Source organism: Harpia harpyja, chromosome 16 (genome assembly GCF_026419915.1).
Source record: "Harpia harpyja isolate bHarHar1 chromosome 16, bHarHar1 primary haplotype, whole genome shotgun sequence".
In the NCBI taxonomy this organism is placed as follows: Eukaryota; Metazoa; Chordata; class Aves; order Accipitriformes; family Accipitridae; genus Harpia; species Harpia harpyja.
Genome location: NC_068955.1, coordinates 25,313,143 through 25,331,706, shown reverse-complemented (window position 1 = coordinate 25,331,706; position 18,564 = coordinate 25,313,143). Strand labels below are relative to the sequence as shown.

Below are 18,564 nucleotides of genomic sequence, written 5' to 3'. Positions count from 1 at the left end.
AAAATCCAAACTTCTGAACTAATGAGAGTATAAAAGATCTAGTGGTATATCTAAAAAAATGTTATCCTACTTTTTACTGCAAGCTTGTTGTTATATAATATTAGACTTTTCTTCTATTTCAGTTATAGAATAAGCCATTTGTCAGGGCCTTGTGGGCCTGGCAGAATTATTCTCGTAGAAGTTCTGTTACTGGCCAAAATAAATACATCTGATATTATCTGGTGTTTTAATATCTCTATCTTTTACAACTCTTATGATTTAATGTTGTGAAACAAGCATCTGTCATCCTTTATCCAATAAGAGAACTGATACTCTGATACAGTTTTTTCTCTGTTTGTATGTTGTTCTTATGGGTGTTCTTCATAAGAAAAAAAAAATTTTTCCTATTAAAAAAGTTTCTGTAAGTTTTATGTATGTTTGCTCTGAAATTTTGAAATACCAGAACACTTTCTCTGCATGGCCAATATCCATTATATCTGGATAAAATAGTTTTCTTAAGTGTCTGATTTTGTATTATTGCTTAAACACACATCAAGAAAAGCGTGAGTCTGCTCTTATTAGAAGTCACTAAAGAATATTAGACTAGCTTCTATTTTTCCTGTTCTTTTTAAAACTCTGAACATCTGAGCCTAACAAATATCATACATAGAAGTCAGATTGCGTCGTATTATGCTGTGCTATTATCCTGATCTTCATACGGTAGTGTAAAAAGTTAACTTTACAGAAGTAAAGCCTAAAAGGCTGCAAAACATCTATCGCTTTCTCAAAGCTTGTAAGTGAATTGGCAGATTAGCTCACTGTCTAAGCCATGAGAGTTGGATAAATGCAGAGCCATGTGGTACTAACTGTGTTTCACAACTCAGGCTCTGTCTACCCAATATGGAGAAGGAAGTCTTTATAAGAGTAGCCTCTTGTCTTGTCAAAACCTTTCCTCTGGATTTCTAGAGCAGCTGTGCAATGTTTTGTGCTTGATAGTTACTGTTCATTCCAGCTGGTGGCAATGAATATCTACAGTTTATCAAAGCACTTTGCTGTAATGAAAAGTACCTGGAAGCTTTTATTTATCTAAACTAGTATTTTATATATATATATTTAAAAAAAAAAAAAAGCTGGCCTTTAAGTATGAACCCTGAACTCTAGAAATGTATCTTCGATCACCTTGTACAGGAAGTCTTCCAACAAGGGTGCTTATTGTCTCTCTCTCAGCTCTTAATAGCAAATATACCTAAAATCCTTCTCAAAGATCACAAGGAAAGGTCATATCAAATAAGCAGAAATGAGATTTGTCGTCATGAGACATGACATTTTACTTTACATAAACAAATTGCAACTCTGGCTTCATAATCTGCCCCTTCAGAAAAGGGGCTTTATCTTAGCCACTGCCTCTGTTGGATGCTTTTCTGCCAGCGTACTCCAGGGCAGCAAACAGTCTTTAGGTAGGTAACACATGAGGCTGTTTAGCATTTTACATGTCAAAACAGCTTAGATTGTAGTACCCAATAGCTAACTAAAGCAGATCCAGAAACACTCATGTCAAGGACTTTCAGAAAGGTGTAGTCCTTAAGAGACAATCTACTGATGTCTCCGTCAGCCTCTGTTTCTCCATAGGTGTGGGTAAACCTTCCTTCATTAGTTGGGAGGAGTTGACAGGAGTGTAGATGATACTTAGCAACTTCTAAAAGAGTGAAAGGGCCATGCGTTGGTGAGGTAGGCCCCCAACCTTGCTCATTTAGAAGTAGCAGAAAAAGTGAAACTGAAGCTAACAATCAGAATAGTCAGGTTATGAGAGTAACACAGCGGAAAGTTGAAAATAGAGGGAAAAGTTGTGTTTGATTACTGTCAGTCCCTTCCAGCAGACCGGTTTAGAGCTGGTCTTTTGCATGTTTTTTAAGGCAGTGATGGTGGAGAGAAAGGACATGAAAAATCATAGTATTATTGGATTTTGCGTCAGAATATACTTACATTTAGCTGGTTAAAAAATACAAATTAGTAGTTTTCGGTATTTCCGTGCTGTCTCTTACACTTGTACTTGCTTATCTGGCATAGCATGATATCCAGTCAGTGAAAAAAATGCCCTTCCATTTGTAATTTTTATGAGATCACCTGAGATTAAGCTATGATTACATAAACTGTGTAATTATTATGGATATGAATTCTATAAATTGTATTTTTTTAATACATTACATGACATTTTCCTCCTAATGTTTAAAAAATAACAAGTGGCTTTTTTTTCTTTTTTTTTCAACAGAAGAAACTAAAGAATATTTTGCGGATAGGAATTCAGAGTCTGGGTTCCATGTTGTGGGGTGATGACATTTGTAGCAGTGATACTCCTGAACATATTCATAGTCTTACAAAATTCCTGTATGTTCTCCGTGGCCTTCTCAGAAAATCTTTGTCAGCCTGCATCATCACAGTGCCCGCTCACCTTATCCAGGTAGGAATACTGTCTTTGCTATATTTCATAGCTGACACATTAGTTAGCAAAAATCTAAAGTTTATGGTAAGAAAATAAATGCAATTTTGGACATTTTGAAAACTTTTTTTTTTCTCAAAGGGCAAAGATAAAACATAACTTCACTGTTAGTGTTTCTGTACTTTCGTGGGACAGTCGTGCTGCAAAATCTACAAAGACCTACTCATAAAATGATCTTAGATACAGTTTTGCCTTATATGGGTCTTAGTCTTTTTTGAAAAACTATCAAAATTTCAGAAACTGTAAAAAAGCAAAGAGAATCCTGCTAGTAATCTCTTTCTTAGTTTTTTTTTACAACATCCCTACACACTTTTCCACTGCTGTCAGAATGCTGTTTAGTTTCAATACAAGACATTTCAGTCCACTTTCTTCATCTGTCATGCTCATTATGATGATGTGTGATCTTGTTTTTAAAGCCAGGAACTGAAAGATACAGTTTTACACTTTAATTCTAATACCCCCTTGTATTGGGACCAGGAGCAAACTGGTTACGGTGTCAGAGTAATTCTCCCAGCTGCAATATCAGAAGCTGCTAACAGCACCTTTCCTGAGAGTATATGGAGACTTAAATGTATCTTCTGGAAATGAACTATTTTAGCAAAAGGAAAAACATAGATAGTCTTTTTTTCTGCAAGTGGTAATGTAACTTACAAACGCAAAATTATTATTCACAATGAACAAAGAACCTATAATTTTAGATATTAATTTGATTTGACTATAGTAAAAAAGTAGTGGATAAAACCTCATAGTATGCAAAATATTTTCACAGTAGATTAGTTTATCACTAGATAAATCCTATCTTAGGTAAGTACATGACTCTCACTTATGTATTGCATTTTGTAAAGGTCTTTGAATACCTGCAAGTGTTATTTATCTAGATACCTGATGCACTTACTGCTTCAAAAATAAAGAAAGAAATTTAATTTTCTGGTTTTATCATTGCGATCAAAAGTCTATGAATATTCCTCTTGCAGTGCAAGCCTCCATCTACTTACTTAGCTTTTTTTAAATATTAGATGGCAGTTTGCCTTCAAAAAGATTGACAGTAAAATTTAATGCAACGAATAGAATTTGTGGATGTAAAACTAGCATCCTTCTTTTACACATTAGAATTACCTGTCCATAATTGGGACATACAGTTTCATTGTATTCTTTTTTATATATTATGTCAATGAAAGGTACGATCATATTTTAGACAAGTCCAGAAAGGTCTCTAAGACACAAACTGAAGGATGAAGTTTTTTGTTTGTTGCAAGCTTATCTGGGAAGTTGATTTAGGTTTTGTGTTTATAAATTCCATATAAATCAATTCCCATGGAGTTAGGTTTGAAATTATATCTCATTTTTTAAATAGCTGATTTTTTAATTTTAACAGAATTGTTTTACAGTAAATGCTAGAATATTCTGAATAAAAAAGAAACATTATTTCCAGAATCTTTGCATAGCAGCCTTAAACAAATGAGAGCATTAATTTTTTTTTGGAATTGTTAAACTTCATGTATCCTTCTTTAAGCACTAAACTCTCGAGAAAACTGTCATTAGGAGGAGCAAAGCTGCTGAGGGTTCCTTATACCCCACATTACTCAGTTCCCAGAGCCCTGCTGTGTAGTTGTTCCACTCTCCAAGAAGCCTGTTAAAGAGCCCCTGAGAGCATGTGTACAGCCCTCCATGTTAATAGTTAATTGGTGAGGATGGCAAGATGAGAGGACAGCCGAACATGTGGTCTCTCAGGCTCAAGCCGTAGACAGACCTTTAGTTATAATAACAGCAGCTGCTCACATTCTCACAACCCAGCTACTCACCATTCTGTTGCTGAGGTTTCTTTCTGGATTAAAAAAGTAAAGAAAATATCTTTTCTTTCCAAAAGAATAAGAGAGAGGGATTTTTTTTCCAAGTGCCTTTCTGTATATGTATTTAATTTGATCAGAGTAAGTTCTAGCATACGCTTTCTCTGTTGAATCTTGAAGTCTGTACACTGAAGGCATAGAAAATGCGTGCTATTTTTCTGAAGATGTAGTAAATTCCACATTTATTCCCTGAACTACTGTTTCTGTATTTTCTATGTTATCTTTTGCCTCCCAACTATATTAATTAGGTGGTCTGCAAGTAATTTCTTCACATGAATAATTTCCATGAAGGTAAATATAAGTTCAAAATCACATTTTAATCAAGGTTTTGTCTGCGTAACATATACAGAAAAATAGATTCATTTTTACCTGCTTTGTCTTGAAAAAATAGATTTTTAGTAATGATTCATATCATATCTTGTCTATATCAGCCCTCAGTACTAGTTGCTCCAGTGAAGAAGAAATAAAACTCACAATTGGTAGTACTGTTTTTCAACAGGGACGATGTCTTTCCAACCCAGGCTAGTTACATTTTTTTATATGTAGTGTATGAATAAGGTATATATATGGGATATATATATATAAATTGAGATTGGTTTCTTTTATATATTTTGCCAAATACTTTGCGTGTTGTACTGTGACAGGGAGTTCCACAAATTAAATCTACCTGGTTTCTTTCTTTTTCAGAAAGTTTAACTTGGCTTTACTTCTAATAAATTGTACCTTTGTTCTTGGCTGATGAGACAATAAGATGATGCTCCCTATTTTATCTTTTCTATATTCTGAAAGTTTTGTATTTTTTCTCATGCTGCCTCCTTAATCTGTTTTTAAACAGTCACTTTTCTTTTAATCGTATTTTACTTTGTTACAGTAACATAATACAATAAAGCTATTATTGTTTGTTCACTTTTTCTTACATTCTAATGTCTGCTTTGTCTCTTTGATGACTACTGAACATTAAACAGTGATTTTTTCTTTATGCTTTTCCCTCTGTGGTACACATCCACCAATGTGGCTCTTTTATTATTCCAGATATTCATTGTCTTGGATTTAATAACTTTGAATTGCATTTATCCAAAGATGATGCTTATTCACCCAGTTTGATGGGACACTGAATGTCTTCGCAGTCTTCTGTAAGACTATATTTTTGTAAAAGACAAAAAATCTGGCTGTGTACAGTTTTCTCAGAATAATGTAAAGAAATTGTAGTCCACTAAAGAACACTAGATTCTTTGTGTTTTATTGATAAAAATTCTAGTGCAAATGGTGCATGAAGAAAAACAAAAATTCTCTTTTCTCAACCACAAAAATAGGAATACATTATTCTGGAAGAGGTTTTCAAGAAAATGACACTAAAAACTTATCCAATTATGAATTTTATTCAGATGATGTGTGACAAGTTTTACTTGATTGATATTTTCTACCGATTGAACATACTCTTATCTTACACTGTCTGTCAGGTAATAAATATTGAGATACTTACGAGTATGATTAAAATAGTTGATGGAAGGTTATTTTTCAAGTCGTTCTACTGCTTCTTGAAAATGTATTGTGCCTATGAAATCAGATGGTGCATTTGAAAAGGGAAAATTACTTCCATTTTTAAAATCTAGCATTGATCAAGGAGGGCAGACTGAAGAGGAATTTCACTTGTTACACTTTCCAAATTTAAGGAATATTATAAAAAATAGGAATGACTGTTTTTCTGTATGTTGATAATCTGTGCATTTTAGTACCTAATTTGAAAAAAAAAACTTTTTGTGCTACAGAGTGTGACTTAAAGGACTTTAATGTCACTGTTTTATACTTGCAAAAGACCTAAATTAGAATTTAAAATATTTTCCTATTGTATTTTCTTCTTTTTCTTTAATTACTAGAAATCACTGGTAAATCCAAAAACATCTTTCCCCCAAAATACTAAGTAGTGTTCATAATTCTGTTCCTGTTCTTCCCAATTTTGTATCACTTAAGTAATATTTTTTTGAGTAGGTTATTATTTTCACTGGGAGAAGGTGTAATACTTCTATTAAAGCCATCCTTTATTTTGAACTTGAAGCTCTATTACTGGTAAGGACTAACAACCATATTAGTCAGCATGTACCAAGGGAAATTAATTGACTAATGAAAAGTCAGTATGAATAAGTCTTGTTACAGAACCTGTCCTCAGAGTCTGAAGTTCTCTTTAGCAAGGTATTTTCATTATTTCATCCAGTATGTTAAAAAATTAATTTCCTACAATATTAATGTTTTGATGCTTTGAATTCACTGAAGTGCATAAGTCCCTGTATGTAGTTCAGTGTAGAAAAATTCAGAAACAAACCTTTTCACATCCATAGCCTTTTGTGTTCACACTGAGTAATTTAGCAGCTAAACTCGAAGTCAAGCAATAGAGTGCTTTAGAATCCATTGCTAATGTAGGATTATAAGATGTGAACTCCTATAGCTTGTGAATTTCTCACAGTTTGAAATCTTTATTCCTATGACAAGAGCTAAGAGTGATTGCCTGCCTTAGAACTCTAACTTCTGAGAGTTCACAAGTGTAAAATGCTGAATAACCTTCAAATAAATGTATTTGATGAGATAGCCGCTGCACACGAATTTGTATTGAGATCAAATGTCATGTAGCTTCTATATCATAGTTAAGCGAGCTTTCGAAATTCTCTGCAAAATAGAAACTGTGAAGATGAAATGGTCTTTATATTTTTCTATATTGGGGTTTTTTTACTTGCTTTTTAATGTTGCATGTTGCTTTTTGTTGTATGCGAGAAACACAGTTTAACAGTCATACAAAAAAATATTGAGAGTCATGATTTTATGACAGGTATTCTTGGGTTATCCACATAGTTTTCAGATATGAATATTCTGGTTTGGATATTCTAGACATTTATAAAAGCACCTTTAAAATTATGATCACGTAGGAAGCTCAGAGAAGTATACAATTCAAAATTTAAATTGTGGGACAGTAAGTAATTTTGTTTTCAATTTCTATTATTGTTGATAGTATTTGCTAATAAAGTTGCAGAAGAAATAGAAATATTTTGTTGCTTAATAAAATAAGTTTATGGTTGCCAACAGGCTGTATTCTAGCTTTACCATTTCTGATTTGGTAACAACTACCCATTTCAAAAACAAATACAATATACATCTGAAGCATGTTTTTGTACCCACATGTTAATTGTCTTTTAACTGACTTAACTATATAATGATGAACAGTCACATTGTATGTTAAAATTGCATGCCTAAAACAGCCTTCTCATTTTAATAAATTTTACTTTTTAGAAGGACACTATATACACATCCTTATCACCATTTCATCAACAGTCTTTTAATCAAAAAAATGACTTTTCCAAAATGAATATGTTAAACTTTAAAAGTTAATTAGTATATGCAACATTGCGATTTTATTTTACATTTTATGTATATAATCTGAAAATACACCTATGAAAACTTTAAAAAATTAGGTGAGATTTAGAACTAAATCTTTCAACTGCAATATTAGACCTAAACAGTTAAATATCCCATCACAGTATGGAGATAGTCATCTGTTCAAGCATATGGAATCTTTTGGCTACTGGACTAAGTAGTTAATATAATGCCCAGTGTCCAGACATGGACACAACTGTTATGGAAGCAGAAGGGAAGAGACTCATGTATTGAGCCCATTTGGACACTGATAAGTAAAGATTAGAAGAGTGACTTTAAATAATGCAGGACAAAGTAGTTACCCACTTTAAGCAACTAATTCTCTTAGAAAATGGATGGTAGTATTGTTTTTCTGAAGCAAAACTATTTTTTTCACATGAGTAGAAGTACAAGTTCTTGAAAAAAGTGCCCTTTGAATCTAGCATTAAATATGGGGTTTATCTGTTGTCTGTTGTATTTCAGAACAAAGAACAATAATTTTGTGTAAAACTATTTTATATTTAAATTATTGCATATGTATTTCCCATCTTAAATGATTTTCAAATAACTGAATGTTGAATTTCTGTGCATTGTTTGCTTAGAAACATTTTTATATGAACTTTTGGTGTTGTTTAAAAACCTTGAAATTTCAGAATCTAATTTTACGTCTTTTTGTTTAGACCTGCTCTATTAATTACAATATAATCATAATAAAAAGGAATACTGCATCTTTAATGATGTTTTTGTGCCTGTGTAGTTAAGCTTTAATGCTAGGGAAAAAAAAAGATTAAATTAGCCTTGTAACCTCTTTCTCTTCCAGACTGATGATGGAAAATAAAAGCTCTTAGCCACAGAATGTAACACTTAGAATTAATATTTAATTAGACCAGCAAATTGTACACCGTGGCTGAAAGCTTCCAAAGAGTTGTTAGTGCCACAATTGACCTACAAGTTTAATAATAACTCACTTCTAGGAGCAAGTGCCAGTTCAGCATAGTGGAGCCACTGTAAGAAAGTCCTGTGAGATTAAAATCAGCAAACCAAATGGCAGGCGAGGATTCCTGGGATGGAGCCTTCTGGAAAGCTGGGAGCTGGAGTAGCTTTTCAGCCAGGATTCAGATGAGAACAGTGGGCAAAAAAAGCTGATCCCTCCTGTTCTGGGAGCTTCTGGTTGTAGGCCAAAATCCTAGAACAGATTTTTTCTAAATGTTCTTACTGCAGCTATTAATTTATATCACAAATCAAGTAATGAATGACTTATCATCATCTTTTAATTAAGTTTTAATACAAACATTATCGCTGAATTCTCTGGTCATGAATTTACTCATGGAAGAAGGGCACTTTTTTGGTATGATGTGTAATTTAGTATGTTTGTGTTGCAGAATGTTTGATTTTATAGTATCTTTTTGCTACATAGAAGGGCTCTTGTTATAGTACGATATGAGCAGTTTATCATAATATTATGAAATATGTAAATTAAATACAAAATGTGCATATATTGTAAAATAGAATATTTTGAAGGTTAAATAGCTTAATCTTGCCTTTCATTTTATGAACAATTAAAATATAAAGCCAGTAACTCTACCATTAGATAGCCATCTGAGCCTTAATTCTATGGCAAATTATTCTAGTGAAATAGGGCACCATAAGTTCAAAATTGTGCAAACACACAGCAACAGACTGAGGAAGGAACATTCTGCATTATTTATTGGCTAGATCCTAAATAATTAAAGAAATGCCTACTCATTAGTTAAAAATTAAAGCAGGTGAGAACCTTGCCAGCAGAGGGAGCAGTCATGTCTTTCCTTAGGTTCCCATCGTTTCCAGCCTACCCATCATTTCCACCCTACCTCTTCTTATTGCCCAGCCAGTTTCCCATCTGGACCTGGCTTTGCCAGCCTGCTCCTGATGACAGCCTATAATTTTATACTGAATAAGGGATTAGTTTTTTAAATGGTTTTATATATCAGAATCTTGCCACTTGATTACCAACATCAGTTAGATGTTCCTTTTGATATTTGTGTACTGTTAATTGAAATAATAGTGGAGGATCTTTTTGGTTACCTGTGCATAAAATGCAATTCACTGTTTAAAGAATTAAAGTTGCAGCAAGAGTTAGCCTTTCTGAATTGGTAAGCAAACTGCAATGTCATTTTCTTCAGGCAAAATGGCAACAAAAGGAACTCCTAAACCTTTTTCTTATAATGAATAATTCCCAATGGAGTCATAATATTTTAGTTGGTCTCAAATACATTAATTTCAGCAGTTTTGTTATGGCTTGTTTGTAATATGACTTTCATTCTGTCAGTCTACTTTTGCAACTGTATTTTATACTACACTACAACCAACTTGTAGCATTGAATATTTTATGTGTTTAATTTCATAAACAATTCCATTCAAATGGTCATTTCATTTTTGTGATAATTAAAGACAAATAATAACATACAGTTTTCTATATGTATGCTTTTATAACAATAAGACAATCTCATTAATAAGGACCAGATAGTGTTCAGGGGAGACACTAGGCTCATCTCAGCCCAGATCTTGTACTAATTTCTTCCCAGCTCCTCACCTGTCACTGGAGAAGGGCTCAATCAGGCTTATTTCACCTATCCACTGCAGCAGGTAGATGCATCCCAGAACCGTTCATAGGCACATGCAGCCTGTGCTTTCAGCTACTGAATGCTAAGGAAATAGTCAGAAGAGAAAAGCACTGAACAGGGATTCAGCTCAAAAAGTGTCACCCTTTAATACCCTGTACATCTGTCACCTCTTTCAGCCAGATAATAACAGGATTATCAGCACCCAGCTTTCTGGGCTTTGACTCCCACATCATCTTCTTGATACCACCAAATATCTTCCTGGTACCCCAAAGCCATAGGTGCAGCTTCCTAAACCAAGCCTCAAATAAAGGGGGGTAGACAGGGCTTCAACGAAAGGCTGAGTTTGGTTCCCAGCTCACTGTTGACTGGCTTGTGACTTTGGACAACGCACATGACATCTTTGTGCTTGTTACATGACTTGTAAATGAGGAATGCAGCACTTGCCTGTCTTTTGTAAAGGACTTGGAGATCAACAGATGGACAGTTTGATTTAGACTACATAGTCTTTGTTCTCACTTTCGTTTTTGTAGCCTCAGCAGCAACTGTTATTGACTTGCTTGTTTTATCTATATTGAGTCATCACTCATTTCACTGTTGGCCTTCAGGTCTTCCCTCCAATGGCAAAACAGACATACTTTTTATTTTGTAGGGTGCCAAGGTTTGCTGGCATTAGATTCTTTTATAGTTCAAGTAATAGACAAGTCCAGGCCATCCATCTTCAGTGAAGATCCAAAGATTTTTCTTTTAGTGTGTGATATTTAGTTTTTATTTCCTGGCTGATTATTTTTCCTGAAAATTTATCCAGAATTTTGTAATTGGATACTGTGTCATTCACATTCATCTGATATATTTGATAATAACATTGCAGAGTTCCCATAGCAGTGATAGTTTTTTAGGCGTAAGTTAAGGAAACCATGGCTCAAACGTTTCAAGTTTTTAAGAAACAAAAATACTGGTTCTGACTAGTTTCACAGTTGAAAGACTCTTGAGTTTATATAGACTATCATGAAAAACATTATTAAAAGCAACTTTAAGGGAACAGCCAAAATCTGGAATTAATACATTGTGTAACATATTGGCCAACAGATGCTTTGTTACTCCCTTCCCATATTTACGAGTACCTTGCATCTAATTACCTGCTTGTGTCTTCGCTACATGTCCTTTCTTTGCCTCTGTAACTTGTATAAAATTATTCAAAGATACTATTCATTGCTTGAAATTAGCTAATGTAATACGGTGTACATATAAAGAAATCAACCAAAATTGATGTCTCTGTGATTTCAGCCATATGAACAGATATTTTTACTTAAGTTCTATTATAGTCAGTAAGGTTCTTCAAAGGTAAAAGAAGATGCCTAATCAGTCAGAATCCCTAAATGTGGATTTCTCATCCTTGAAGGCATTGTAGTTTGTAGAAAATCCTTGAAGTGTATTTCCAGGATATATGTCTTCCAGCAAAGACATCATGCTTGTATTCAGTTTTCTTGTGATATTGATACAGATTTCTACATACCAAAATTTGTTCATGTACTGTTGCTTATCTTATATTCCAGTGGTCTGAATGTATATTCATTTTAGAGCCAAAATTCAAAGTTCAGTTAGTAGATTTGGTGTGTCCAAGCACTGAGAACAGTGCTAATCAACTTGGAGTCAAAATAAGTATAGAATTTTATACTTTACAGTCTTTGTTAATTACTGATATAATGCTTTTTGGCAGAACAGTTATTAATCTTTTATTTTCAGGATTCGTGAATAATGAAAAAGTGGACAAACTGTATCTCTCTATAAAACTAGTACAAGGGCCTAATACCTACCTTCTTTTACCAAAATAGAGTGTGTGGGTAATTCTGAGCAGTAATTATTAACAAATGGTGATAAATATTTAAGCCATGTTTCTTAACATTAATAATTTATCTTTTCACTTTAAAATCCTTTGGAGATTAAGTAGTAATGACAAGTGGTAAATATTGTGGTAAATATTTGTATATTGTGAAGTCATTACCACATCATTGTGTGATAATCTCTAAGAAAATACCAGGAATTATTTCATCTATTGAATATCCAGACAGTGTTTCATTATAGTCCAATGTGGCTGCCTGTGTTGTAGTACTAAGCTTACTTCAGCTTTATGACAGAATGTAACAGAAACAAAAAACGGCACAACCAATTTTTGAGCTTTTTTTGAAAATTCACGCACCAAAATTTGCTTTTAAGTTCATAAGGTTCATATTACTTTGCATGGACTTGCTTGCTTGCTGTTTGTTATTGAGACCTTCTTTCAAATGAAGTGTCAGGATTACTGGACTCACCTGTTGGTAACAACACAAATTGTTGCCTACAATTAGAGTTTTACCTAGACTTGGGGAGAGTATCTGAATTCATCTAAATTCTGTGCTGTCATACGGAACATATGCAACTCACCATTTAACCTGGGTTTTGTCTCAGTGCTAGCACTTGTTTGTATTAACTCTTAGTTATATGTTTTAAAATAAAATCAGTGATGGGATTAGATTATCAGAATGTAAAGGTACAAATATAGCCCTCTACCAAAATATAGGCCTAATGTCTCTTTGAAAAGAGACATAGTCTTAAAATACCTTATTTTCAAGTCTATATATAAATCAGTATTAAAATTATGTTAATGTATTGATCAGAATACAAATGCAATTATACAAAGCCCATGTGATTCAAGAGCTTAATGTATTTATACAGGTGCTAGTTGGATCTCATTGTAGATCTTTTAACATGTCTCTTGTTCTCCGTTTAAATTTTGAGATTGTTTGTATGTGCTATGTAGAAAAGTTGAAGCCATTCTAAGAAAATTTTCCATTCTTTGACTTTTCTTTACTTAATGCAGCGCAAGGACAGAGAATTTAAACATTTTTATTATGTAAATTTTGTGAGGTTTTTAATTTCTTTAGAAACTGACAAAATAAAAATGGGAGGACATATCCCTGGGTGTTAGAAAAAATTTGACAGGAAATCAGAGGAGAACTAGAAATTAGAGCAGAGTTGAAAAGACAGATTTTTCCTAATACGGAATCCAGATGAACCAAGATTGATTTGATTAATAGTAGTAATGATAAAATTGTGGTACATTAAGAACCTAATCCAGTAGAAACACCCAGTATTAATTTCAGTATGTAAGTTTGAGCATACAGGCTATACATATATTTGTGTTGGTAGAATACCATGCTTTATACTCAGACACAGAAGATGATACATTTTTAACAGTTTTATTTGTAAATAAGTATTTTTATGCACAAATAATTACTCAAAGCTGTGTAGATTCTGCAAGTAAATTAGTAGGACAAAGCAATCTTTTTTGATAGTTGCCCTTCCCAAAAGCTGGTTAAACACGTATGTATAGTTCCCATTTACATATCCAACTAGCTACATGGATTTTCTTGAGACGTTGTTTTGAAAGTACACTTTGGTTGAGGCCAAATATTGCAAGTTTGCGCTCAAAAGAAAATGTCTGTCAAAAACAGTGAGCACAAAGTAAGATATAGAATGGATGCCCAGCCCAGCCTGCACAACAGGGTTGCTACCATGTTGTTAGAATAATTACATTTTGGCTGAACTAACTAATTTAGAAAAACTGCAGTACATCTAGCACAACTGAAAACTTTCCAGGACTGGGTTGGGGGTTTTTTTATTTTTTAGTGTAATTTAAAACAATACCTCTTCTAGCTGCCAACAAACTCTTTCCCTGAATCTCCCCATTCCTGGCTTCCCTCCTAACCATGTCCTGGCTCACCTCCAGAGCTGCCAAGTTTATGCCAGAAGCAGGAGGTAGATTTGTATGGGGCTGGAGGAAGATCTGGAGCTCTGTTAAATTTTCAGGCCCAGATGGGGCAACATGATTTGTGTGTTTATGTCAGTATGCCATACATCACAACTATCTGTGTGCTGACGTCAGCTTTGATTGGACATTAATGTGCTGAACACTGCAAACTAGAAAATACATGATAGATACAGATCTATGGCAACAATGCCACATAAGCAAATGTTTATTTGGTGTGGCAATTCACTGTGCAAAATATTTCCCAAGATACACTGCATTAAGCCAGGAGAATATTTTGACACACTTTAAAAACAAAAACAAAATCAACATGGGCAAACAGACTATGCTTTAAGAAAGCAAACCTGTTCAGAAGAAGAGCTGAAACCAACATATTGAAGTATGCATCATTAGGCAAATATTGAATTGCTATCCCTCACTTTAATCTTTCCACAATTAAGACCAAATAGGAAAGATGCTATTCTTATGATATGCAGGACTGTTAATGATGAGGTTACCTTGCTGATGGTTGAGCATCTTTCCATCCACAGTTTTTGTAACCCATTGTTTTCACAACCAGCAAGCAAAAACAATTAATGGACAGCAAACATGTTCTCAAATGATAGAATATTTTTTCTATACCAAGAGTTTAGGTTAGCTTCCAGAAATCATCAGTGGTTTTTTGTTTATTTATGTAACAATTTTGTATTTCTTGCTTATACAAATAACATCCAGCAGCCTGCTGAAGAACTGGCAAAATACAGCAATTTCTGGTCTGTGGATTTATAGAGGTCACTGGCTACTTCATATTTATATTTATATGATCTTTCTGTGATTGCGTCTGTAGAACAATGTGACCAAAAGTTTCCATTAAAATACAGTATACTGTCTCTCTCTTCCTAGAAGAGGAAATACTTTGCAAGTCAGCTTTAATATTTCAGGGGTGGATATAATAACAAAGTTTAGGGATTGATGTGTGGGCAGTGTTCTTTTACCTCAGATCATTTATTTTATTCCTTAGAAAGGAAATTCTGTAGTATAACACTATTTTATAATTATCCATCATTAGACTTTGTAGGTAAAATTGAAGTTCCCTGATTCCATAGGGATAGATCATTTTGGCCTGTGCACAAGTAGCGGCTTTGAAAAGAGACCAGTCCCCAGGATTTAATGCCATCTGGCCCATAAGGTGGGGAAGGGAGGGGGTGTAAAGATACCATGGGATCAGTGGATTTAGGTCTTGTAACCTGAGCAGATTGGGCTGTGCAGGACAGGCCACAAGTTACTTTATGTAGCGGTCAAAAAACAGAATTCAGATTATTATTATTTGATGGGAGTAGGAAATGTTCACCTTTCACGTCTGCTTCGTAGGCTTCTATGTGGCTAGGAAATACGCTGTTATTGAAACGTGTTCATGAAAGCAGTTGGTGTATTGGTCACCATTTTAATAAACCTGTATGTCAGTACAATGCATAGACTTTTCTAACATATCTAGGGATGTTTCTCTTCTCCTAATTACTTTATAAATTGTTATTATCAAATAGTTTATCAGTATGTAAATTGACCTTTCATAATAAGTGTCGGTCGTGTAGTTTATGAAAGAAGTGCAGAATGTACAAAATGCTTTAAAATTAATAAAAAATACAAAACTACAATTTGGAGCTACTGAGCTAATTCTTCATACTTGCAATGGGTATTTTGAGGTGATTGATCTTGATACCCCTGAAAGTATGATGGGTATAGCACCTACAGCCATCAAGAACAAGAGCATACCAGCTGTCCAGGCAGCTTTAAGATAACTACTTCTTATCTTAAAGAAATATTTTGCTTTTTAGCACAGATTTGTCTCCTTTTTTTTTTTGCTCATTAAATACTGACATCATCGAAGCATTTAAGAACATGTTACCCTGAGTTACCTCTGAAGATCTCTGTTGTGACCTTTGAATGTTGCTTTCTGCTATATAAAAGAAAACTCTGCGGAAAACAGCTTATTTAAGGCACATGACAGTACATTGTTGCACAAGACATAAAGCATCACTTAGAAATCACAAACATATTGAGAAATGGTAATGCAACTGGAAGGTTTAGATTCATACGTTGCGTAGAGAGGAACTTTTAGAAAGAAAAATACTGGAGAAAATGCTTTGGTTTTCCATGTTGTTTGACTGATGACCAAAACGAATAATCACGTGGGTTGTGCTTGCTCCAAATATTAGAGGTTATATGCCTAAGTGTATTAAAAACCAAGATTTTCAGAACACAAACAAAAGCTGGGCATCTGACTGATAGTAGAAGTCAACAAGAGGTGCTTACCTGCCATGTAGCTTGTAAATATCTCTGATGTGAGCAAATGCTTATGGTATGAAGATTTAGGAAAATATTAATTTAGTGCTGAGTTAGCCCTTTTATGGTTTCTCCTTGTCAAATACACGTTTTCTTTAGAGAGAAATTTCAAGTCTTTTTTTTTTTAAAGAAAAAAAGCCCTCTAATGTAATTTCTAAGTATTGATGACCTATTTTTTCCCCACAGTTTGTCATTGAGAAGACCAAGGCTTACTCTATGAACATTAATTACCTTTTTCATCTCAGGATGTGTATTTTGTTTCCATGTCTTACAGAATAAAGCAATTATGGAACGTGTAACAAACTTGTCAGATATGGTAGTTGGTCTTGAATCATTTATTGGCTCTGAGAGAGAAACCAATCCGTTATACAAGGATTACCACGGTAAGTTCCATCTTTAGCAACGCAGAAAGTCTGCCCTGAGTGTTTCTAGGGCACTTAGCGGCTTACCCTCCAATTGGGTATCTGCTATAAAGTAGCATTTGATTTCATTTTAGAATATACCCCTTAAATGTTTCTCCTTGCTAACTAGTCTTGAGTTAGGAAAATTTTCGGTAAAGTGCATTAAGGCTGCAAAGGAAACATGGCAACTCCTTGCATGTTGTCAAGCCGTATTACTGAGGCATGGCTCAATCAGATGTACATCTCAACAGGCAGGCTTTGGGGAATTCACATGCAGAGGAGGCTTGGCAATCATCTGACCAGCGAGCTGAACTTGTCATGAAATCAATACTTTTGATCTGCCAAGTTTTAAATAGAGAACATGGAAAAACATATATTATATTAAGGTGAATAAACTGCTAAATGATGTGCTATATAAACGTTATCTAAAAATAATGTTCTATTTTTCAGCTGTAAGTTATGGAACTTATGTATTTAAGGAAATGAATGTGGATATGTGTGGCATGTAAAATATGAAACTAATTTTGGTAAAAAGTCATGTAGCCTTTCAAGTGATTTATCTTCAAAATGTGTAATGGTGTTTAATCTTGCATTTTGTTTCCCAAAGATTTTGTTAGCAGTTGCAGCAGAACTATTTAAATTTTAAAAGATTAGATTAGAAGTTATGCATAGCCAAAGCAGTGAATAACAAACAGTTTTAGCTAATCCGGAGCGGTGCTCTGAGTGTGCATAAATTACAGCTATTATTATTGTGATACTACTGTAGTTCCATGGAAACCTTTAGTTGAAAGTAAACTGCTTACCCGAAACCTGCTGTAAACATGTGAGAATGTGGCAGTGTTTTCCATAGCAGAATGTGTAGAAAAAGAAGCAAAGATGGTGTTGAGACACCACTGTGTGTATGCAGGCTGTAATTAATAAATCAGAGAAAAATCTTTTTGACTATAAAAATAGTGCACATTTCATTATCTGAAGAAAGGTGAATGAAAAAGAAACCATGAACAAAAGCTAGAATAATTTGCCTAATTATTTTTCCAACTGTATAATCGTGATGTGGCATTTGTTTATGCTAACATAATTCTGTCAATTTGATACTCCTTTTCTCAGTACTGAAGAGATCCTTTAAGACAATGTGTGTTTTAGCAGTTATTTCCTGGTTTCCTGTAAAAATGTATAATAAATCATTTTTGTACTATGTAATAACATTTATAGGCCAATATACGTAGCTTTTGATTTTTAGGCCACCTTAATTTAACATTCTAAAAGTAGGTATTTTTAGCGGTTTTAACTTTGTGGATTCTTTTTGCTTAAGAATATATTTTAAGATGATGTGTTTACTGCAGATGATGGAAGATTTTGACATTACTCAGGAGAAGTTTGATTAAATTATTGCATTATTTAATGAATCCTGCATTAATAATTTTATTAAGCTGCCTGCAAACTTAAATGGTTGAAAAGTCAACAAAATAACAAAAGAATGATATAGATGATCATTAAGTAAAATTTTTAGAATACTGTATACAAGCAACCCTGTGTTATACCTGCTGTCCCTGTATATAATAATTAGATTTTGAACTCAAAAGCCAAACAAATAATTCTTATATGTCACCAGACTGGAGGCAGGGATAGAAGGTTTCAAAGCGTAAAAATATTTTTCTAACATTATTGAGAATTTTTGTAATTAGTACCCATAAAAATTATGCTTTTT

General features: G+C 33.8%; 1 protein-coding gene across 1 annotated transcript in view; it reads left to right on the top strand.

Moving 5' to 3' along the window:
• The window catches only part of ELP4 (elongator acetyltransferase complex subunit 4), a 154,419-nt gene that overhangs the window by 50,238 nt on the left and 85,617 nt on the right, over positions 1-18,564 (top strand). The window contains exons 7-8 of the mRNA XM_052811628.1: positions 2,249-2,437; positions 16,730-16,838. Coding sequence (XP_052667588.1) covers positions 2,249-2,437; positions 16,730-16,838 — 298 coding nt within the window. The remainder of the gene's footprint in view (positions 1-2,248; positions 2,438-16,729; positions 16,839-18,564) is intronic.